Source organism: Chrysochloris asiatica, unplaced genomic scaffold, assembly GCF_000296735.1.
Source record: "Chrysochloris asiatica unplaced genomic scaffold, ChrAsi1.0 scaffold00026, whole genome shotgun sequence".
Taxonomy (NCBI): domain Eukaryota; kingdom Metazoa; phylum Chordata; class Mammalia; order Afrosoricida; family Chrysochloridae; genus Chrysochloris; species Chrysochloris asiatica.
The window spans coordinates 3,131,792-3,154,776 of record NW_006408544.1 but is presented as its reverse complement, the minus strand read 5'-3'; the positions used below and the strand labels follow the sequence as shown (position 1 = coordinate 3,154,776).

Genomic DNA, 22,985 nt, shown 5'->3' with positions numbered 1-22,985 from the left:
GCAGTACAGTGCTTATCCTACCACGCCTCAACAGGACTCCTTGTACAGGTCTATTTAATTTGTTTAGTTCTTCTTGAGTCAGTTTTAGTAGTTTGTGTTTTCCTATGCATTTGTCCATTTCATCTAAGTCATTTAGTTACTGGCATACTCTATGCCTTTATTTTTGCTCCTTTATAATCTCTTCTGCACACAGTAGCCAGAGTGATCTTTTAAACAATTGCACATCTCATGATGACACACCCTAGCTCATAGCTCTCCTGTGGCTATCCTCTGCTCTTAGGATAAAGATCCATATCCTTAATGCTGCCTCCAAGGCCCAGCCTGTTCTGGATGCTGCCATTTCTGTTTCCTTGCCCCTTCAGAGCAATATTCTCCCTTTGTTCCAGTCACACACAACTATTAGCAGCTCCAGAATGCACCATGTGTCAGAGGTGCTACTTACTCTGCCAGGATCTCTTCTTCTGGTGAACTCCCACTTCTTTTTCAGGGCCCAGATGAAAATGTCACTTTCTTAGAAAAACTTTTCCTAATTCCGTCACCTTTCTATGTGCTTCCCAGGCACTGTTCCTCTCTTATAGAAAACAGTGCTGTATTCTACTGTTTGTATACGTATCTGTCACCTTACAGGGACATCTTTGTTTACATATTGGTCCCGATCAGGAACATCTTAATAATGCCACATCTCTGGACCTCGCACTATCCGTGTTGTGAGTGTGGGTCTGAAATGAAGTTTCACTCTAGCAAAGCTTATCATCCCTATCCCACATAGCTTCCCACTGAGTCCACTTAATTTCCTTTTTAAAATTCAACTTCGTGCTCTAACTATTCAATCTTTTTGGAACAGAGATTCTGATAGTCATACACCACCCCTACATAACGTCCTGCATTTGTATCTAATGGTATCAGCCGACACTTGTTGAGCCCTTACAGGCACAGTGCTGTGGAAGATGTTCCTGTGGGATGTCATTTAACCCTAACAACAACCCCATGAGGTAGCTATCACCAACCCTGTTTGTCAGAGGAGAAAACTGCATGCAGCTCAGAGAAGTGACTTGATCGAGGCCAAACGGATAGTAAGTGGCACAGCAGGGACTTGAAATGGGTCTGTTTGATTACAGAATCTGTGTTCTTAATCATAGTGCTGTCCCATACTGTGCCTTCTCTACCTCCTGAGTCACTGGAAAATTGTTCCAGTCTGGTTTTCTAAGAACCAGTGGAAGAAAAAGCTGAGGCCTGATGTAAGCAATCCAAAGTTTAGGCAAGCCAGCAATCCACACAGCCTGGGGTGTGTGGGACTAACTTTCAGGACAGGGAGCAGTATAGCCCAGGAGAAGAGCATCTCCCAGAACACTGTGAGACCCCAAGGAAGGCAGAGAAAACTTAGTGTGTCAGGATGCAGTTGGGAGAAGCCTCTGCCTTTAGGGCCCAAGATTGGCATAAGGTGACTATCAAGCCAAGGGAGGCTGCCAAGAGGGGAGCTCAAGACAAGCAGAGGCTGCACTACAGTAGTTCCTGGCATGGACTGTTTAGTCAGAGCAAACAATATTGGGCTGGTGGCTATAAAGAGATGGAGACGTGTTGGTACTGAAAGCTGGAGAGTGTGGAGAGAGACCAACAGGAAACTAGATTTGTAATTATAATGAGGTGGAAGGGGGGAATGGGGTGATATATTAAAATTGGTCTTCCAGAATTTCTATCAGCAGAGGCAACCCCAGCAGCGGGCCTGGGTCTGAGGTGGTATACCTAGGGATAGTATTTCTGTTTCTGGAAAGTGCAGATTCTTCTCTTTGGTTTAACTTTTCCCCTGGCTTGATGGGCAATAAAAGGTAGACATTAGATAGAGCTTCTCCAAGCATTTATTTTTTCTGAAGACAAGGCAGGGAGGTGGGAGCAGCTGGACAGGGCATGTTAGTGGGAGTAGAGGAGTGGAAGTAGGAGTTTGAGTATGGAGGCAGCAGAATGAGGAGGACATGTGCGGGGTAGGTGAACTAGAAGGAAGGATGTGAAAAGAAGCTGGAAGAGTAGCTGCTGGAGGCAGTGGGAATGACTTGTCCCCACTTCTGGATCCTTCTTTTCTTTCCTAAGTAATAACAGTAATATTAATAACAACAGTTCCTTGAGGCAGCTCAGTTTAGAGGCTACAAGGTCCATAAGTCACAGACTGGTGAGCAGAAGTTGCTCTGGCCAGCAGAGCCAGGTTGTGGTCACACGGCAGCTCAGGCTTCCTCAGCTGTGGCATCGATGCCCGCGTAAGTGAAGTTCTCAAACAGCGACATGTTCACATAAGCCTGGAGATCAGAGCAAGATTTAGTGGAGGTATCTGACCAGGAAACCCTTGACTTTCATGTGTTGGGCATTTGAGCAGACATTTACTTTGCTCTGGAGACTCAGATGGTCCCATGGTCAAGGGCGGTTTTACCAGCCCAGAGCAGGGCGGGGATCAGACCACAGTTGTGGGGGTCAAGAAAGAGACCCTTGCCATAATAGTTATATCTTGTTTTTTTGTGTGCATTCATGCAATGAATTGTTTGCTCGTGATTTACTCATTTATATGGTTATTTGATTGTTCTTTTATCCTTAAGATTATTAACTTATTAGGTATTTAGGTGCTGTAGGATCAGCATTGGACTGCGAACCACAAGGTTGGCAGTTCAAACCCACCAGCTGCTTCTTGGAAGCCCTATTTAGAGTCGCTATGAGACGAAATCGACTCGACAGCACTTAACAACAACAAATTATTGATTAACATGAAGAACTATTTTCTCATTTTCTCATTTTGTTATCGTTCTTCATTTATATTCAACAATTTATTTGCATGATTATTAAGTTCAGTTATGTAGTTAATTATTTATATGATCATTATATCACTCATCTGCTAAATCCATCTATCCACCCATTTATCCATCCATACGTCCACCCATCTATCCATCCATCTATCCATCCATCCAGTCATCCATCTATCCATTCATATAACCACTGTATCATTTACTCTTCCATTCATCCATTTGCTCAGCTGACAGTTAACAAATTCAGCTCTAACTTTCTGCCAGATGAGGGGTGTGGTCCCAAGAGAGAATAAGCTGGTGGTCGTAGCAGAGAGGGATAGGTAAGCAGAGAGGTACTTGCTGTTGGGAGTAAGCAGGGGCCTTACTATAGTATAGTGGCTTACTAAAGTAGAGTGGCTAATTCAGCCTGAATAGGGATTGCTGTTAGGGCCCAGCCTAGCTGTGGCAATAGCCCTAGCTGAGGGAGTTTGTGGGGCAGTGGTGGGGACAGAGGGCAGAGTGGCAGCTGCTGTTTAGTTCCTATAAGAGCGTACTCCTGTGAGCGTGGAAAGCTCCCGCACCCATCACTTGCAGCTTCCTCACCTTTCTGGCTTCCAGCATGCGGCCCAGCTGTAGTGCAATCTGGGCAAAGGGGGGTCGTTCATATGGACGATCCCGCCAGCACTGACGCATCAGCTCGTACCTGTGGGTGGGGCATTACTGAGATGAGGGGTCAGGGTTAACTGGAGTGTGTGTGGGTGTCACAGGGATCAATGCTGAAGTCATTCATCACAAAGATGGGGTCACGGGACTAAAGGCTGAGTGACTTACACTTCATCGTCACAGTTCCGAGGCTGCTCCATGCGGTAGCCCTGAGGCAGTTTCTCATAGAGCTCAGCACAGGTCATGCCACAGTAGGGTGTCCCCCCTGCAGGAGGGACAAAACTCTCTCAACCCCTGTCACACATGGGGCGAGGTGGGGGCTCTCTGGGGAGTCAGGGTGGGGACTCACCAAGGCTCACGATCTCCCAGAGAAGGACACCAAATGACCAGCTGAAACAAGGAGGATGCACTTAGTTCCATCCTAGGCCTGGGGTCCAGCAGTATAGTGTCTATCAATCTCAGGTGGGGAGCTGCTCCGGGACCTTGTATGTGCCAATCTGCAAGTATCTGGCTTTGGCTAGCTATTGTCTCGACTCCCCTGAAACTCCTTCATAGCCCCTCCCAGCCTCAACGTAATAATAGCGAACACTTCTGTTGATCACTTATTATGGGCCAGACAGTGAGCATTTATATATGTTAATTCGTTTAGCTCTTATACCAACGCTATGACATAGGTGTTGTCATTATTCCCATTTTATAGATGGAGACACGGAGGTACTGAGAGGTGAGCCAGCTTATTCAAGGTCATACAGACAGAACAGGGATCCAAACAAATCCCTGCTCTTAATTGCCACTCACAGTATAATAATCTTCATATAGATTTGGGTCAGGCCCAGTTAGGGAGTTCTAGTCAGGGGAAGGAATCTTCTAGGAAGTCTTGGGGTAGAAGCAGGAAGTAGGCTTGTGGTATTCAGAGGCTGGTCAGTGGACAGAGCACAGCAGGGCAGAATAGCTATGGAGTCAGGTTAAAGGGTTGGCAGCTAAGGTTCAGTCCAAGGTGGCCATCTGGGGGTAGAGGACTCATACAGGGAGCTTCGGTGGTCATGTTTTGTTGGTTAGGTCCTTAGGAGGGGATGACTTTGTCCTTCAGAGAGGAAAGTAAGCATTCCTCAATGGTCTCTCCATCCCTCTGAGATTGCCAGCATTCCCCACCAGCATTCCCAAACAGCTCCTAGGCATCCTTCAATGTCATGCAAATACAGTTAGTTCTAAACTACCCCTTCTCCAATCCTACCCCAAAACATCCTCCAGGACAAAACTTACTTCCAGCTAGTTTCCTTCCTTCCTTCCCACTAAAATGTTAAGTATCCCCAGAGTCTACTCAGGAGACTGCCAGATCATAACTATGTCACACCTGGAACATACCCAGGGATACCCAACTCATGCCTTAGACTACTTCCGACATTTCTGGAACGTGTCTAAGTTATACTTGTGTATATTATTGGGTACCAAGCTCCTCCCCACATCTTCCCAACCCCACACTCACACATCACTCTTGGTAGTATAGACACTGTAATTCAGAGACTCAATGGCCATCCAACGCACAGGGAGACGCCCCTAGGAGAGATTAGGTTTGATGGGCTGGGTCTCCAGAGAGGAGGAACCTGAACCAGGGGATGGGGGACAGAAGCAGGCACAGACTCTGAGGGGAGGGTTGAATGAGTCTTACCATAGTCTTCTTCACATAAACCTCCTCCCCGCGAGAGAGGCCAAAATCTGCAATCTTGGAAGCCAGGTTCTCTCCAACCAGCACATTTCGGGCAGCCAGGTCTCTGTGGATGAACTACAGGCAAAGTCAGAAGTCAGGGAAGACTGAGGGAGATTGGATTCCAGGACATCTGGACTAATAAATTCTGGCCTCACAGTCTTCATTGACCTTCATTGATCCCTGACTCTTCTTCACCCAGATCTCACTCCTGAATCAGCTAACCCCTGCCTGAGAAAAATCACACTGGTGGCTGTCATCCTTACCTTTCCACGACCTGGTCCGTGACCAAAGTCAGGCTGTGTCTCTCTTCCTGTGACAATGGTTGGTCTCTCCTAGTTAACCAGATTGTACCTTCCTCTCTTTCCTTGTTCCTTAGTCCCCTCTCTACCACCATCCCCTTTACTTCTCCATCCTCAGAGACCTCTCTCCATTAACCCTTCCTTCTGCACAGGCCCCTGTCCCACTGCCTCCAAAGCTGTTCACATAGTGCTACCTCGAATGTCTTCCCTCAATCCTGGTGTTGCCTTCTCTTTCCTCAGACTGGGCTCAGACCCTTGACTCTCGTGACTCTCCTGGGTGGATGTCAGCTACTCCCTCACTAGTAAAGTCATTGTCTGTAGGGTGGCAACTTCCGGATGTGTGTCTCCAGCTCAGACTGCTCTCCTGAATCCTAAACTAGTATCTACAACTGCTAATTTAACATTTCTCCAATCCATCTTCCAGACCATGGGCTTATTTACTAATCTGTACATGACAATTACACAATTTTTTGTTTTACTACCTCAAAGATTCTGCTTCTGAGTATGGCTAGCATCTGTGTCTCTCCCAAACCTATAGCACCTCCCTACAGAATCAAAGCCTCTTTTCAAATGCACAATCCCTGCCAGGGACAGAATACCCGGTAAGCAAGGTCAGCATGGACTTATTTGTGCTTACTTACTAATCTGTGGTGAACAATGTCACATGGATTTCCATGGTGTGGTGACATACATGTGAAATTATTTGCTACAGATTACCTTGTTAATTTGGGAGAATGTTGAAGTTTTCTGCTTCCGCAAAGATGTACAGCCTCAGGAACTGTGTATACGGTCAAAACTGATTCGACGGCACATAACAACCACCACTACCTTGTTTATTGGTTAATCTGATCTTGACCTGCTCCTCATCCTATGTTTTCTCCTCATTGCATTTGTACTCACTAACTTACCCAAGTCAGGGACCAGGGGTCATGTCCTTTCTGTTCCTCAATCCTCACATCTAGTGAGATCCTGCTGATGTATCATCTGAAGCCTCCTCAGCAACCTTTCCCATGCCCCTCTATCACCACCTTCCCACCCCCAAACACAATCATTCATACAGACCTGCTTCTCACTCAAATACTGCATGCCATTGGCAGCGTCACTGGCAAAACGCAGTAGTTGCCGGGAACTGAGGGTGGAAGCTGTTCCATGCTCTCGGGCAAAAGCTGGATCGGTCTCCAGCACTCGGCTCTTCCGTAGAAAATCTAGTAGGTTCCCATAGGGGGCATATTCAATGGCGATATACAAGTAACCTGGAGGGCAAGGAGGTACCTTGTGGTGATTTATATACAGGTGACCTAGGTTAGGAAGAGGTTACCCAAGGGCAATAAACAGGGACTCTGTAGCATGAAGGGGAATATAGAGACATACAGGTAACCTGAAGCTCCCATAAAACTATGATGTACAGAAGTGATGGCTGATAATGGGTGTTTGGGAGAAGGGTTAGGTGATGAAGTTGGGGCTCACCTTGATTTTCACAAGCCCCCAAGAGGTTGATTATGTTAGGGTGATGTCCCAATTTGCACAGAACTTCCAGTTCTCCCGCAAAGTCACGATGGTCATTTTCAGAAGCATATTCTGTGTAAAGAATCCAGTGTCACTTTCTCCAGACATAACTTGGGGTAGGGCATGGACTAGTAAGGGTTGGAGCTGCAAGCCAATTTCTGAAGGGAACCAGGTGGGGCCTTTGTCTATGGAACAAAGGAGAAGGTCAGGGCTGGGACTAGGGGTCACTTTCAGCGAACCTTTTAGCATCTTGATGGCTGCATTCATCTTGAGGCCATCCTTCTTGATCATGGCACGGATGACCTGGCCGAAGTTCCCTTCCCCGATGAGGTCCTCAAAGGTGATGTCCTCCCACTCCAGCACTGGGTAATTCAGAGGCTCAGGTTGTGGTTTTGGCCGGCGGGTCAGGGTCAGGGTCCCTGAGCTGAACTGCAGGATGGTCTCCTCGCCCTTTACAAGATGAGAGAGTCGGCAGATCATCCAGATGAGAGACATGGGAGCAGAAAGAGGCAAAGAGAAGCTCCAGTGGTTAGATGAAGGCATCCTAGTGGCCATCCAGGGCCATCCAGAAAGAGGACACACACCGAGACAGGAGCAAAGGTGACAGAGTCTTAGGTGGACTGTTGTGTGGAGAGCTATCCAAGGAGAGAAATAAAGAGATAGCAGCCTGGAGATCAGGTAGTGGGTCTTTGGAAGGCAGAACATGGACTTGTTGCTAGCAGCCAGGATGTGAGTAGAAGGAATATATTTCTAAGAAAACAGAAAGAAACAGGATGGACTGTGATAGGGATAAACACTAACCCCTAACTAGGCTTTTGTCATTCGGAAGGCTATGGTGAGTAGTCCAGCCTTGGGCAGTACATCTATTGAGCACCTACCACATGGTAAGCCTGAGCTGCCTGGAACCAGTAGAAGAATTTTCTTCCGTGTCCACTCACTTGGCATCTATCCATAACTGTAAGACCCCCTTGGGACCGGAATGTAGGAAGACAAGATGGTGGTCCATAACAAAGATGAACATCTACTTCCTTCAGCTGAGCAAGAGCTGGGCCACCTGAGCAAGGTGGGAGGCAAGAAAAGTAAATAGCAGGGCAGGTCTAAGGCTGCTGCCAATATGAGAGCTGGAAGAAGGGTCAGGACAGAGTTTGAGGTGGGACTCCCTAAGTAAACAGAAACCCAGCTTTATGGACGAGTGCTGACATCCCAGGTCACAGGATTTCTCATGAAACACGGACAGCTGAGGCACACACCAGAATGCATATGCAGTTCCTTATGTTGATACTCTATGTAGGTGCACCCACACATAGGACCACATATGAGTACGGAAGTGCATAAGCATAAAGACACACATGCACATATACACATGGGATAGCCACAAGAACTATACACACACTCATACATGTACACATTCATGTACACACACACATCCATATGTAATCACATGTGTTGTTGTTGCTAAGTGCCTTCAAGTCGATTCCAATGCATGGTGCCTCTGTATAGGGTTTCTGAGGAGTGGAAACAGCCCAGCGCTTATCCTGTGGAGCGGAAACACCAGGCCTCCAATCTTGGTGGGTGAGAGCCCATCAAGCACATGTAGCAGGGATATATTTTGTTATGTTAAGAGCTGCTTTTCTTTAACATTTGTACCCATTATCCTTCCCCCCTCCATACCCCTCCCCCCCACCACACACACAGTGACAACCTTCTCTGTGCAATGACTTCAGAGAGAGGGAGAGCGCAGCCTAGGACAAAGAGTCAATTGAATTTCTGGATTTTTTTTTTAAAGGCATAGCATGGACAATAGGTTGGGCACTAGGCTTTCTGTCCTAAGAGGCAGCCCTTGAGAGAGAAGAGGTTTTGGTTTATTAGTTTATTTATGCTAAAGCTTGGCTCTAAGTATTAAGAGGCCAGGCCTGGAAGATGAGAACAGAGTCCAGACCATAAATGGACAGCAATGAGAAAGATCTCGGAAACTAGACAAGTGGGTGGGAAGGAGAGCTGGAAGGATGTGACCAAATGAGACAATGCTAGGTTCTGAGGAGAAGGCAGCGCCTGGGGCAGGTGAAATCACTGACCGATCCTGATTGGTAGGTGAAGGTGCGGCTCCGCTGCAGACAGCTTTTGCGGATGCACACCAGGGCTAAGAGGGCAGCCAGGATGGTGAGGCAGGTGGCAGACACAGAGCCCACCACGGCCAGTATCAGCTGTTGGTCCAGGCTCTCTTCAGCTGCTCGGCTCTCTTGGACTGGGCCTTCACTCTGTAGCCCTGGACAAAATCGTGGGGTTGCAGATCATGAGGGTACCAGGGAACCCAGAGGTCACCATGGGAGAGGTGATTAGAGATCCCAGTACCAAAATATGGGGAGATCACTTGGGCCACATGGAATAACGGGCCAGAGATACTAGGTCTAGGGTTAGTGAGGTCACTGGGTGACATGATTTCCCCAATACTAGTACAGCTGATCTAAGAAGGGAAGGGTCAGAGTCCCTGGTACTAGGGTTGGGCTACTTCAAGGGAGAGGCCTGGGATGCCTTAGCTCCAAGGCAGGGATCCCATAGGGGGAGAATGTATTGAGGCCAATCCCAGGGCCCAGGAATCTCACCATTGCCCAGAGTGGACTCCTCTACCATGTTGCTCCAGTCACCAGGACCCTGGACACTGGCCCGCACACGGAAGAGGTAGCACGTGCTGGCATTGAGGTCACGAATGATGGTGCTCGTCTCCTCAGGCCTATCCACATCCATCCACGATGGATCTCCTGAGCCCCCAGCGACTTGCACCTCCACAATGTACTTGGATATGGGCCCAAAGGAACCTTCTGGGCGCTGCCACGTCAACTGGATCTCAGAGTCTGAGAGGGCCTGGGCATGGAGGTGTCGTGGGGCTGGGGGCCCTGGGGAGGGTGGGAAGGCAGGACAAGGCTATGTAGCTGCAGGGTCAGACAGATCCATTCTAGCGGTGCCCCTGCTCTGTGTGCCCCTCCCAGCCTCCCTTCTCTCGATGGCCACCTTTACCCCTGATTCTTGTTTCCCATGTTCTTGCATCCCAAGTCCTTTTGGTGACCTAGATCCACACCATGTTGCCCTACATCCCATGTGTTCCTGCTGACATCTGTCCTTCTGGTATCTGATACTCTTCCAGTATCCTGTATCTTATAGCCTCCCTGTGTCCCATGGCTTTCCATGTTTTTCATGTATCCTGTGTTCTCCCCATGTCCATCCTCTCTCCCATAACCACCCCATACCCTCTTGTGTTTCATGTGTTCCCTGTGTCCCAGGTCCTTCCCTTCTCATAAGTATGCCACCCCTCTTCCCCAGGCATACCACTTGGGGGCAAAATCACACGTGCTGGGGGTGAGGAAGGACCCAGGAGGGTGCAGTGGTAGAGTCGAACATCCAGCTGGTAGTGGGTACCAGGTGTGAGTCCAGCCAGAAGTGCGCTGCGTGCCTGGGGGGACGAGACGTTCTCCCGCCGCTCCTGTCCCCGTGCCCCATCCCACAGGCGCAGCAGGAAGCCATCGCCCACCAGTGGCCCGGACACCAAGGGTAAAGACCAACTCACTCGCAGACGGTCTGGGCCCTCCACATGCCAGCCTTCCAGCCATGGCTGTACTGAGGGCTCTGGGACCAGAATCAGAGATCAAAACTGTCCAATCAGTGGACAGGACAGTGACTCCCCAATTGGACAGGATGGGACAACCCCCAATGGGAAAGGCAGGGCCCCTCAAATGGACAAGACATGGTAACCTCTCAGTGGCTAGGGCAGTGACTCCTGGAGAGACAGGAAGAGCTTCTTACCAGGACAGTCTGTGGTCATGAGGGTGGGGGGCCCCCAGACCCCCTCCCCACCTTCCCCTGGTCGGCTCAGTTGCACACGGACACTGTAGCCTGTCTTGGGCCTCAGGTTCATCAACGTCACATTCTCACTGGGATCCACTGCAGATGGAGAGCAACGCTTGCATCATTAAGTGCCAACGTCTTCCAGAAACCTCAATTCTCCCTTCAGCCCCTTCTCTTTTCCTCACATTATCCTTCCTCCCTCCCAAGTCTCATTTCACTTTACTACCTAACACTCCTATCCTGCCTCAGGCCCCCTCAGTTTCCAGATTTCTCCCCACTTACCCACAATGGCGGACCAGGCCATGGTGCTGTGCTGGGGCCGGTAATGAAGGCGGACAGAGGAGATGGGCCCATCCCCAGAGAAAGAGACCAGAGGGGAGACCACAAGCTGTCGGCTCTGCTTGGCCAGGAGCCGAGGTACAGTCAGTGGCACCGGGGGCACTGCCAGAAAAATGAGAGGACTCTGCACTTGGGGTGTCAGGGGACCCAGCCCTCTGGGTCTGTGATTGGACCTGGGTCCTCTCTGCTGACAGAGACCAAGATCAGCAGGTGACCAGAGTAGCCATATTCCAAGGAGGACAGAGTCTTGCTCTGAAGTAGCTTGGGGCACAGAGATTCAGCCCTGAGGAACGTATCCCAAAAGATGTTAATAGTCAGGGAGTGGCATGACCAGAAGGGGTTCTGGGGACAGCACACTGAACAGAGGGCGTTGGAACCCAAGGCCTGAAGAGAGCCTGAATGTCATTCTGTCTTTGTCCTTCCGTCATCCACCACTCTCTCAATGAAAAAAGCTAATGATGCAGTGGCTAAGTTTGCCTGCTCTAGCCACAATACTCCATATGCATGATCGCTCGTTTTCATAAGCATGTTTCAGATGAGCTTGTTACTTGTGGGATGAATGAAGACATCTCATTCATGCTCTAGATGATCTCTACTAGCTGTGTGTCCTTAGGCAAGTCATTCAACATCTCTGAGATCTGCCTAACTAGGTCACCTAAACAGCTTTTGTGTTTCTGCCCTGCTTTCCTCCTTCATGCTCACTGTCCCTATTCTAATCTATTTTTCTCTCCAGATGATTGCATTAATGAGTAACTGGTTTCCTTGCCTCCTCCAAAACTCCACCAAACTGACTTACTAAGAAGAGAGGATGGATGGATGGATGAGAGGAAAGGAGAGAGGAATGAAGATAGGGAGGGTGCAGGGTTGTGAGTTAGGGGCTGGTGTCAGGCAGGAACAAGCATCCTGAGGAGGGAGATGATGGTCCAATTTGGATCCTGTGGAGCCCTTGGTGTCTATGACTTAAGTAAGGGGTTAGATGTCCAGAAGGTAGCTGGATATAAAAGAGACCCATATGTCATACTCCAGTTAATTTCCACAATGCCTTGGGAACTAGATATCTACAGACAATGTCTCTGCTTCATAGAGGTGCCCCCACATGGGCTTGGAGCTCAGGAGAGGGTCTAGGCTACAGATCAGATCTGGGAGTTGCCAGGGAATAGGTAAAATCTTGGGACTGGATGGCATTTTAATGAACAATAATTGTCAGTATTTATTGTATCAGACATAGGGCTAAATGCTTAAGGGAGTCATCTAATTAATCTTCATCTCAACCCTATCATGAGAATCCCATTGTATAGCTGGAGAAACAAGCTAAGAGGGGCAAAGTAATTTGCTTAAGGTGATGGAGCTAGGGATTTGTAGAGTGAACCTAGGTTGTCTGAGTCCAAAGCCTGGGGAGAATGAGAAGAGAAAGGCCAAGGATGAAGCCCTGGGGCCACAGTAATATTTCCTGGTGCTAGTGAGGGAGATGGTGGTGGGAGCAAGGTGAAAGCCTCTGAGTAAGACAAAGAGGGTAAGAGAGGGTCTGGATGGGGCTGGAGGCTGATGGAAAGCAGAGTCAAGGGACATGAATGACCAAGGCTTATGGTGTTGGAGAAGTGAGGGAATACCTTGAGGAAGAGGTGGGGGAACAAAGTAGGGGATGCAGGTAACTGCTCTGTTCTGAGCAGTCCTAAAACTGGACAGTTCCCTCCTTAGTCACCCCATTGACTCCCACACAACTTTAGGCTCCTGCCTAAGCCCTGCCTCCTCTGGGAAGTCTTCCTTGACTTCTCCAGGCCAAGCAGCTCACCTTCTGAGTGCCACAGCACCATGGCCCCCACCCCCACCGCCCGTCCTAGTAGTGAATGCCCATGTGGTGTGACTCAGGAGGAAACAGCCTCCCAGGGACCAAGCTAAAGCACATTGTAGGGGAAGGGTATGGAGAGGGGTGGCTTGGTGAGGGCTGGAGCCTATCCCCAGTATTGGGGGCATACGATGTCCTTTCCAGAGGAGACTGAGCTCCAGCCTGACACTGCCCAGTCAAGGCCATTTTTTTCTGGTGTTGAACTGTGACCTCAGATGGCCTTGCCTTTCCTGCTGTGGTCCCCAGTCTGAGCAGTATCAGATAACACCCACTCTGCCCATTATCCAACTCCTTGGCCCCAGGGCATCACTAACCTTTGACGTTGACCCTGAAGCGCCTGCTGTCTTGGCCACCAGATGTGGATACGCGGCACTCCCAGAGCCCACTGTCCCCAAGAGTCAAGCGGGGCACTTCAAACTCAGCTGTGGTCCTATCTGGCTCCACAATGGCCTTGGTGGACTAAAGGAGACATGGGGGAGGAGATCCACCACAAAGAACATGCATCCATGTAACAGATGTGTCTGTCTGAATTGCCAATGAGTTAGCTCCTCAACAACCAGCCTTATGTACTTTGAGCTAAGATAGGAAGCTCTAAGGGCTTTGGGGTGTGAGGGATTCACTGTAAAGTTGGTGGGACAGGGGTCAAGAGGGTTAGGGGCATCAGGGCTGACCAGGAGCACTGTGCCATCTGGCTTGCGTAGCTCCATGCTGCCTCGCACTGGGAAGGGGTTCCCTGCAGCTGCACAGTTGATCCGGGGCATTGCCTCCAAGTTGAACTCCAGTTCCGAGGCCACATCAAGGATTTGAGGGATCCGGTCTGGGGAGAGAGAAGACACTCATGCTGAAGTTCCCTCAGGGGCAGACATGTGACCACCAAAGTGTCACTTGTCCTGGATTCTGCATCTTAGTAGAGGTACCACCACTTTATAGCATCACTCAAGCCTGGAAGCCTATAAAGTCCTCAAAAGCCTAGAAAGTACCCTCATGCCCCCCTTCTGATCAGCCGCAGAATCTACTTCCTCTGCCTCCCCACTTTCCATTATCCTCTAATACTTGCAATCAGGACCCACACCATCTTCACAGCCAAAACACAAGGATTGCTTCTGTTCCCCGGCTACAGACTCCTCAAGGGTCCCTCCAGCAATCAGGGTATCTTTCTAAAACCTGAATCTGACTACCTTCTGCCCTTCAACAATTCCCTCTTGATCCCAGTAAAATTAAGTGCAAAGCCTTGGTCAGGTATTCAAAGCCTCCATGACTTAACCTCTTCTGACCATGTTCCCACCTTCCCCTTACTTCCCTGTCCTGGTACCCTAGCTTCAGGTCCTCTGACCTGGGCCCTTGCCACTTTACCCTTGTCTATCACCTTCCATCACAGACTTCATGTCTTCCCAGAAGTCTGTCCTAACCCTCTGAGACTGGCCAGGGGTGTCTTTGGGCTCCTTCACACACTCTGGGCTGCTGCCCATCACTGTACTGATGGCTGAGTACTAAGTGGTCCTACCAGACCATTAGCTCACTGTGGACAGACCTCTGACCATTAACAGGGAATGAGGTCAAGTCTCGTCTAAATCAGCAATTTGTGTTTGGTGAAGAATGACATATCTTGAGGGGTCTCAAAGACCCTGTGCTCATACCTGACTTCTCACAGTGTACTCCATGCCATCCAGAAGGGCAGACACAACCACTGAACCGGTCACAAGTGCCACCATTCTGACACTGGCATTGGAGACGGCAATCCGCCCCAAAATGACCAGGGGCACACGCTGGGAACAGAGGAGGTGTAATTAGAGGGGAATTGAAGGCACGGGGTAGAAACAGATGAGGCAAGGTTAATGATAGGCTGGGTGTGAAAGAGACACTGGTGAGGTGAGCAGGAGGATGGCGGAGGGCTTGGTGTATAAGTTAGGATCAGGGTAAAGGCTGTGGGTCAATTTCATAGCTAGCTATCTTGGTCGGGGACCATGGTGGAGTAGGTTAGTCTATACCATCCTGGCATTGGCTTCCTCTCCAGCCAGATCCACAAGAACAGCCGTAGGGGTCCGGCAGGCAGAAGGTGAGACCTCGGCAGCCAGATGTACCTGGGCACTGCTCCTGGCAGCTCTGCCCAAAACGGCCTTCTCTGCAGGCTAGAAAGAGGGCATTTAGATGTATGGGCCTCTGCCCGGTTCCAGGGCCCAGTACCTGGCACCCTCACCTTTCAAGTTTCATCATCATAGTTCTAGGGTCTTTCCCAAGTTAGGTTAGGCATCCTCTTTTCACCCTGTCTAGGCCCTAGCTCCCCCTCCTCACAGGCACCAGAAATTCTCCTTACCCTGCTCACAGCGGGTGCCAGTGAATCCTGGGGGGCACACACACTCTCCATCCTGGTCATGGCAGACACCTCCATGCAGGCAGCCTGGGCATTCCTTGGTACAGCCTGGCCCCCAGTGCTCAGCCCCACAGCCTGGAGGAAAGTGTCTTCAGCAGCTGACACTCATTCACTCACCACCGCTGCTGAAGGTCCCCAGAGGGTCCCCAGGAAGTACAGCCTTCCACACCACCCACAACCTCTGCCCTCTGCCTCTGACCCCGCACGATGAGCCGAAAGAAGGCGCTGTCCAGGGGGCTGGTTTCCAGGTAGGTGGCACTGTAGATACCACTCGATGGTGGCTGCATATTTGGGAGCTGCAGTAGGAACTGGCCATCCTGGGCCTCATGCCAGTCCAGGGTATGGAAGTAGGAGCCTGGGGAGTATGAATGGGTCAGGAGCCTCAGCATCACATGGAAAATGGCATCATCTCCCTCTACCCAGATCACGTCAGTGTGGCCCCATGCCTAGTAGTCAGACCTTGGGGAAGAAACCTACTTAATACCCAAGCCATCATGCCAGAAAACATCTTCACTCTCTACCAACCATTCTGAAATAAGTCCAGTACCTTGTCCATCTTACCCTTCTTCATCCCCTAAACGAATCCACCTCTTTCCATGCCCGCTGCCTGCACCCCGATTTAGGCGTCCAGCAGCCTCCTAAGCAGTCTTGGCCTCCAGTCTTCCCTTCCACTCCTGCTTAAGCTCCCAAAAAATTCTCCACTGTCCTGGCACTATAAGATAAACACTGGACTGCGAACCTCAAGATCAGCAGTTCAAACCTACCAACTGCTCCTTGGAAACAATATACAGGGTCGCTATGAGTCTGTAACCAGTTTGACAGTACTTAACAACAACAACCCTCAGGACAAAGTACAAATTGCTGGCTCCTAAAATTCCAGTACTGTGAACCGCAAGGTCAGCAGTTCGAAACTACCAGCTGTTCCGCAGGAGAAAGATGAGGGTTTCTGCTCCCGTAAAGATTTACAGCCTCGGAAACCCTGTACAGGGTCGCTATGAGTCAGAACCGCCTCCACGGCACTTAACAACAACAACAACATTCCAGTAATCCTGAATTGTTTCTCTCCTAGGAACACCAACTCTTGTTGATCTCTTCTCATGGAATGAACTCCCTCCCCTCTTCTTTGCCTGATCAATTCCTGCTTCTCCTGGGCACAGTTCAGGAGTGACATCTACTCTGATTAGTCTTCTCTGAGCCTTGCCCTCCAATAGCAGAACATTCAATCCTGGCCCCAACCCCCTCTTGCTTTGCTTCAGAGTAAACAGAGACTCTAGGGAGCTCAGGTCTACCAGACCTTTTCCACATCTCTGGTTAATTCAAGAGGCTTAAAGCTCAGAAGGCAAATTCCTTGGGCTCAAGGGAAGGGTTCTCTTACTCAAGAAGGTCAGGGATGAAAGAATCAACCAAAGGGTTATGAATCTAAGGACTGAGACCAGATATCTTTGGGGCCTTCGGGTGGCTGGAGGGCCTGCTAGGATTAGGGTGGGAGGCAGGTCTGGGGTTGAGATCCACATGTTTTCAGGTCTGGGCTGAACAGGTCTCTGAGAGATCTAGGATTTCCCCTGTCTGAGTACTTTGTTACTAGATTTCTTCTATTCCCTGTTAAAACCAAAAAGCAAAGCCCTTGCTGTCAAGTCGATTGATTTATGGCACCATTGTCAGGTTTTCTTGGCTGTAGTCATTATAGAAAGGTGCTCTGGGAGTCCAGTGGTTAAGTGCTTGGCAGCTCCTGAAAGCTTGGCTGTTCCCATCTACCCAGCAGCTAGCTCTACAGGAGAAGGCATGGCCATCTGCTTCCACAAAGACTACAGCTCGGAACCCAGTGGAGCCGTTCTACTCTGTCCCACGAGATCACTATGAGTTGGCACCAACTCGATGGCACCCAACAATAACAACAGTCTTTATGGCAGCAGATCAGCAGACCTTTCTTCCAACGTGCCACGGGGTGAATTTGAACCAAGAACCTTTAGGTTAGTTGAATGTAAACCATATGTGCCACCCAAGAACTTTGAGCTATGTGATGGTTCCTTCTAACTCCCAGGGAAGTGTCAAAGATGAGGATTTAACATGAGTTTACTTTGGGTGGCAGCAGGGAAGGAGGTAGGTGAAGGCTAGGTTTCAGATCCTGTGGGAAGCTCAGAGGGAGAGATGGGATTGACACAGGGCCTGGCCCAGGACAGAAGATGAACTTTGGGGGCTGGACAGAAGGGTGGCATGTGTACCGGAGTGAAAGATGTAGATGTGTAAGGAGCAAAGCTAGGGACCCTGAGGCGTCAGGGTGTCAAACCTGATGGGTTTACTTGCCCAACCAGTTCAGATGCCCCCTCACCGTTGCTCTTCCAGATGACGTCTGTCTGCTTCTCCTTGTGCACTCGGGCAGAAAGCACAGCAGTGCCACCTTTGTTCACTGTGTGTGTGACCTTGTCTGGGAATAGGTGGGCTGTGGGGTGGAGGGCGGGACCAAAGGTCAGTGGCAGTCCCCTGTCCCGCCTCTCTCCTTACCCCCACAGGGCAGACTCACCTCGGGGGTTGTTGTGCACGTAAGCAACACGCGTCCGGCGCACCTGGGCACCGCCCACACAGGAGAAGACTCCCACGAGGTCTGAGGACTGGGAGAAACCCCGCAGAGTGACCTGGTGCGAGCCGTTGCGGACAGCCTGCAGGGGCTTCCTGGGCGGGAAGGTACGCACGATGCGGTCGTCTTTCTCCAGCAGCAAGGGCGGCTCCCAGGCGTCTGAGCCCCTTCCCGCCCCGCCTTCCCCGGACACGCAGGTCAGAAAGAACCGCTGAGGGTCTGTGAGCCGCAGGTCAGCCAGCAGCGTTAGGTCCACCGCCGCGCCTGGGGCCGGGACACCAGTGACTTTATTAGAGTTCCGACCCACCTGCTGGCCACAGGAGGCCCCCAAACCTCGTCCTGATCTCATTGCTGCGTGTTTCCTCTGACAGGGTCTACAACCACCACCATTCTTCCTTCCTCTCCCCCTTCTCTCCCGGTTCTCACAGGCACTTCACTTCATTGTCACACCCCTCCCCTTCTGTACCTTTCCCTTCCTTGTGCACTGCCCCCATCCCCTCTAGTCTCTTCATCCTTCAAGAACAGAAACAAAAACAAAAGTCCTTCTCTGACCTCCTCCCTTCTCCTGCTAGATGGCTTCCTTTTCCAGTCAGGTCTTTGGAAAGAATGATGTATGTTCTCTGTCTCCCTTTCCTCACTTTTTAGTCCTATCAGGCCCATTTCCTGACTTGTCTTTAGAAACTGCTCTGTAAATATTGCCAGTGAGTCTCTCCTCCTTGCTATCCCTGCCCCCAAGAGAGTATAGGCTAGGAGAGCCATCACAGAAAAGAATTGTCTAGTAGGAAATCCCTCCCTGTAACTACAAGAATCAAAAAATGCTTGGTGTGATAGGGTTTAGGGTGAAGGAAGTGAGTTCTGTGCAGAGCAATGCCACAGACTCAGCCAGGAGGTGGTCTTGGTCTTTGCCTTCTAAAGAGCTCCTTGCAGGTTAGGAAGTCAGACATGGACGTGCTGCTAGCTTCAGAGTACCAAGTGCATGTGTGGGAGCACAGAGAAGAGGCACCTAATCTGGCACACGAGGGAGAGGGACTGAGAGATTCTTCCTGGGAGATAAAATTAAGGGTGTTGAAATTTGAGCAGGACACAGTGGGGTAAAGAGAATGGTCAAGGAAAGGACATTCCAGGCAGAGGGAACTGCCCAAGTAAAGACTTGGATTGAAACCTATCATGGAAGGTGCAGGGGGATGTCCAAGTGTGATGTTGGAGGACAAAATGTGAGGCGGAGGGTGGGAAGTGACATGGGGAGCTGGAGTCCCCTGTGAGCCCACCTCAGCTTTATGACGCTACATTCTTTCTCCATCCCTGCCCCTTAACTCTTAAGTTATTAATTCGTTTAAATGCCACTTAGCTTATTAATTCATATTCTTTAAAAGTCTACTATGAGTGAATGAAGCTAGTATTTACTGACTGCCTACCATGTGCGAAGCATCTGTTTTCAATTTAATCCTTGCACCCACCATGTGAAACTGATAGTCCTTCACTATTTACAGAGGAGGATACCTAATTGTTCTTCAAGCTTTCTTAGGCAAGCTCATTCACGTCCTTGACTTTAACTATCACCACTGAGTCAATACCATGGGGTGACTGACTTCTCAGCTCATGTCTGCATTTCCATCAACTTCCCTCCCAAACCTGTTCTTCTCCTGTGCTCCCTGACTCAGCAATGACACCCTATCCTCTAGCCAGCTGAGAAGCAAACTTCAGAACTCTCCCAATATGTCCCTCCCACTATAATAAAAATTAATGTTTATTGGATGCCAGTTATACACTAGATACCTACTTATGTTCGTTAATTTTATCAGCCCAACAATTCAGGGAGGTAGGTGTCATTATTTTTATTAGATAACCAGGGAACTGAGACACAGAGAAGTTAAATAATTGTATGCCTAAGGTCATACAATTGAGTTGTGGTGTGGCGCTGTGGGTTAATGCGCCAGACTGCAAAGCCATTTGAACTGCAAGGTCAGTGGTTCAAGCTCACCAGCTGTTCCTTTGAAACCCTATACAGGGTTGCTATGGGTCGGAATTAACTCGACGGCACTTAACAACGAGGTCATACAATTAGTTATTGGCCAAGTCAGGTTCTAATGTCCACATTCAAGAATTATGCTAGGTTGCTTCCAATCAGCCATAAAATTCTGCAAATTCTATTTGCTATAAGTCTCTTGACTTCATCTCCACTTTTCAAGTCCACCTTTGCTCAGACCTCATTCTTACTCATCTGGACCATCCCAAAGCCACACTCCTCTTTCCCCAACTCATCCTCTGTTCTAGGAGCTGAAACGATCTAGACAAGAACTCAAATCTGACCTTGTGATTCTCTTGCCTACAACCTCCCATGGATCATGTACAGACTCCTGAGCTGCTTCCGCTCCCACTTTGTCCCTTCTGCTGCTTCCCTGCAAGAACTTTCTCTGCCATGACTTTTGTGCTTTCAAGACTTACATTTATTGTTCCATCTGCCTGGAACGAAGACCACCCCTCTTAATGAAGTCTTCCTGTCTCCCTTTTCATCTATCTCAGACAAAGAAGCTGACTCCTCCTCAGTGCTCCTCTAGAGCTCTTGTGCTCATTTCTCTTTATCCTTCATTCTGTCTAGTGGGGTTTATGTCTCCTGCTAGACTGTGAACCACTCAAAGTCAGCCTCTGCGTCGTATTGCTCTTTGGGTCAGCAGGCTAATGGATGCAACTACCATTTATTTATTCAGAAACATTTACCAAGCTCCAAGCACAGTGCTACATGCTCTGCTTACTTTGTCTCATGTAGACACCATAACAGCCATTGGGAGTCAAACCAAAAACCCAGTCATCGTAAGTCATGGTCACACTGTATAGGATGTCCAAGTATGTAAATCTTTACAGTTGCAGACAGCGTTATCTTTCTCCTATGGAGTGGCTGGTAGGTTTGAACCACTGACTGTAGTTAGCAGACCAGTGCTTATCCGACAGTGCCACGAGGAATCTTTGGTAGTCAGCATCATTTAATCTGACTGTACAGATCTGGAGGCTGCCTGTCTGTCATTGAAGGGCTCTATACCTATTTGCTGAATGAGTTATGGAATAACTGTAACACACTAACCCGATGAGCACCCACTGTAAACTTCACGGGACTCAAAGGCACCACTGCTCCCCACGGATCCTGAGACCCAGTAGTCAGTGGCCATGCCCCGCCCTCCCCCCTCTCCCCCCTTCCCGGGCTGCAGTGATTTTTGGATTGCCGGGGTTTTCCTGAGACTGATCTCACATTCTAGTCCATCAGGGTGTGTGGGGGAAAGTGATAGTGGTGATGATGTGGTTTCCTAGGGAGCATCAGGGCCTTGGGGGCTGGGCATAGGAGTTCAGGAGAGACTTACCAACATGAGAAGCCAGGAGGAGGATGGGGAGCAGCAGAGGTGGTCCCCACCAGACCATACTCCGGAGGCTGAGCCAGGCCAGCCAGGGCAGGCTGGGCCTCCTGACGGTCACTGTGGGTCTGGCTGCTCAGCCTGTGCAGTTCAGTGTGTGTTAGGGCTTCAGAGGAAGAGGAAATGAGATGGCTTAGGTGGGAGGGCTGGCAGGAGAATGAGGTGGGGAGGACTTTTCTTGCTTCTGAACCTCTGGGCCTCTACACACCCCACGCCCGCAATCCCAGCCCTCATAAGGCTGGGGGGTAGGTGTGGCTTGGAAGGGCCTGGAATGGGGGCACTTGAAATGTGTGTGTGTGGAGGGGGTGTGGTTGTTGTGATAGGACAGACCTGGGGACTAATTTTTCCTAACCCCCTCTCCACCCCTCAACCCTCAGTCTCACTGCCACGCAGGAGACAGGAGGCAGGAAAAGCAGGAAGCCAGCGGCTTCCGTCTATTGAGGAGAGCAGTTGGGGGGAGGACATTGTTCTGGCATTTCTCTCCCCTTCTGCCAGCACATACACACAACACAGCCCACATGACTTCTCATGTATGTGTGCCAAGACACTGCCAGTTGCACAGGTGTTCTAGAGGGTGGTGCATATGCTAGGATCTTTGTGAACCTGAAATTGTACGCACTCAAGGGAACACAGGACCTGCAAGTCTAGTTTCTATAAGGCCCTCATTTCACAGAAGAGAAAACTGAGGCCTGCAATACTTTAGGATGCACTGAAACTTCGATTTCTAACTCAGTCCTTGTTTTGTCTCCTTCAGGGCACATATTAAACAGACCCAGGGGAATAGACCTGGAGTGAGCTTTTTGCGTCTGTGGTTCTCCGCTCAAGTTGCTAACAGGGGTTTCGCTGTTTGCTTGATGGCATTCACTTGTTCCTGAGTACTGGGGTAGCAGATACACTCCCCCCCCCCCCCCACTTTGAAGGTTTTTATTGTGGATTGAGTGAAAGTTTACAGGGCAGATCATCAGTTTTACATACATACATTCCCTTTTGAGGGCTGACTAAAATCTGGGAGGAGTTCCAGCCCAACAGCATAGCTTTCAAAACCCTGTGAATCTTCAGAGTAGACAGAGATGGGCAACTTGGACATTGGATACCCAAAATGGGTGGGTAGGTGGGGAGACTACAAAGGCAAGAAGTGACTGGCTTACAAGCTTTCAAGAGGGGACCTAGAGCCAGGGGGCATGGAGGAAGGCAGAATCTCCAGTGAGTACTATCCAATCTGTCTAGGTGGAGCTGATGAAATGAAACGCAGATGGGTCACTTGTGATACAATAGTGAATAATTGTTATCAGGACTGATTGTGAGGGTTGGAAATGTAAAGGTAGACGTTTTTAGCAAGGAAGGAAGTGATTAACTCTCCAGTCTAGGAGCAGAGGTCTCTAGAACCATCAGCGGAGAAGAGCCGAGAGTGGGACCCTACCCAGAGAAGCAGCGAGGCCCGAGATAGAGGCAGAGACAATGATGTGGAGTGATGAAGTGGCTGGGGACTTTGGATCTAGAGAGGGAGAGGGACTGTGTGCTGAAGACTGGGTTGGTTGATGATGCATGGAGGGGATTGGAACCATGGCAATGAAACGATATACGATAGAATGAATGTAAAACTAAAGTTCTCTCATGTAAACTATCATATAATTCACAATAATACATTAAAAAAAACCAAACCTGTGAA

General features: G+C 49.6%; 1 protein-coding gene across 2 annotated transcripts; it reads right to left on the bottom strand.

The window, feature by feature from the left end:
• Positions 1-2,101: 2,101 nt before the first annotated feature.
• TIE1 (tyrosine kinase with immunoglobulin-like and EGF-like domains 1) lies at positions 2,102-21,500 on the bottom strand. Of its 2 annotated transcripts, none has more exons than XM_006839657.1 (23): positions 21,266-21,500; positions 17,859-18,092; positions 17,667-17,777; positions 15,537-15,692; positions 15,281-15,412; positions 14,955-15,095; positions 14,604-14,732; positions 13,638-13,783; positions 13,281-13,425; positions 11,064-11,222; positions 10,740-10,877; positions 10,266-10,562; positions 9,545-9,835; positions 9,017-9,207; positions 7,181-7,391; positions 6,903-7,013; positions 6,498-6,688; positions 5,098-5,211; positions 4,915-4,985; positions 3,778-3,818; positions 3,597-3,693; positions 3,369-3,468; positions 2,102-2,288 (listed from the first exon to the last, which is right to left on the bottom strand). In XM_006839657.1, the coding sequence occupies exons 1-23, from the start codon at positions 21,321-21,323 to the stop codon at positions 2,217-2,219; spliced, it is 3,336 nt and encodes a 1,111-aa protein (XP_006839720.1). In that variant the 5' UTR covers positions 21,324-21,500; the 3' UTR covers positions 2,102-2,216. The 2 variants fall into 2 exon arrangements, with proteins under 2 accessions (XP_006839720.1, XP_006839719.1); XM_006839656.1 differs by having other exon boundaries at positions 2,217-2,288; positions 17,859-18,176.
• Positions 21,501-22,985: the final 1,485 nt, after the last annotated feature.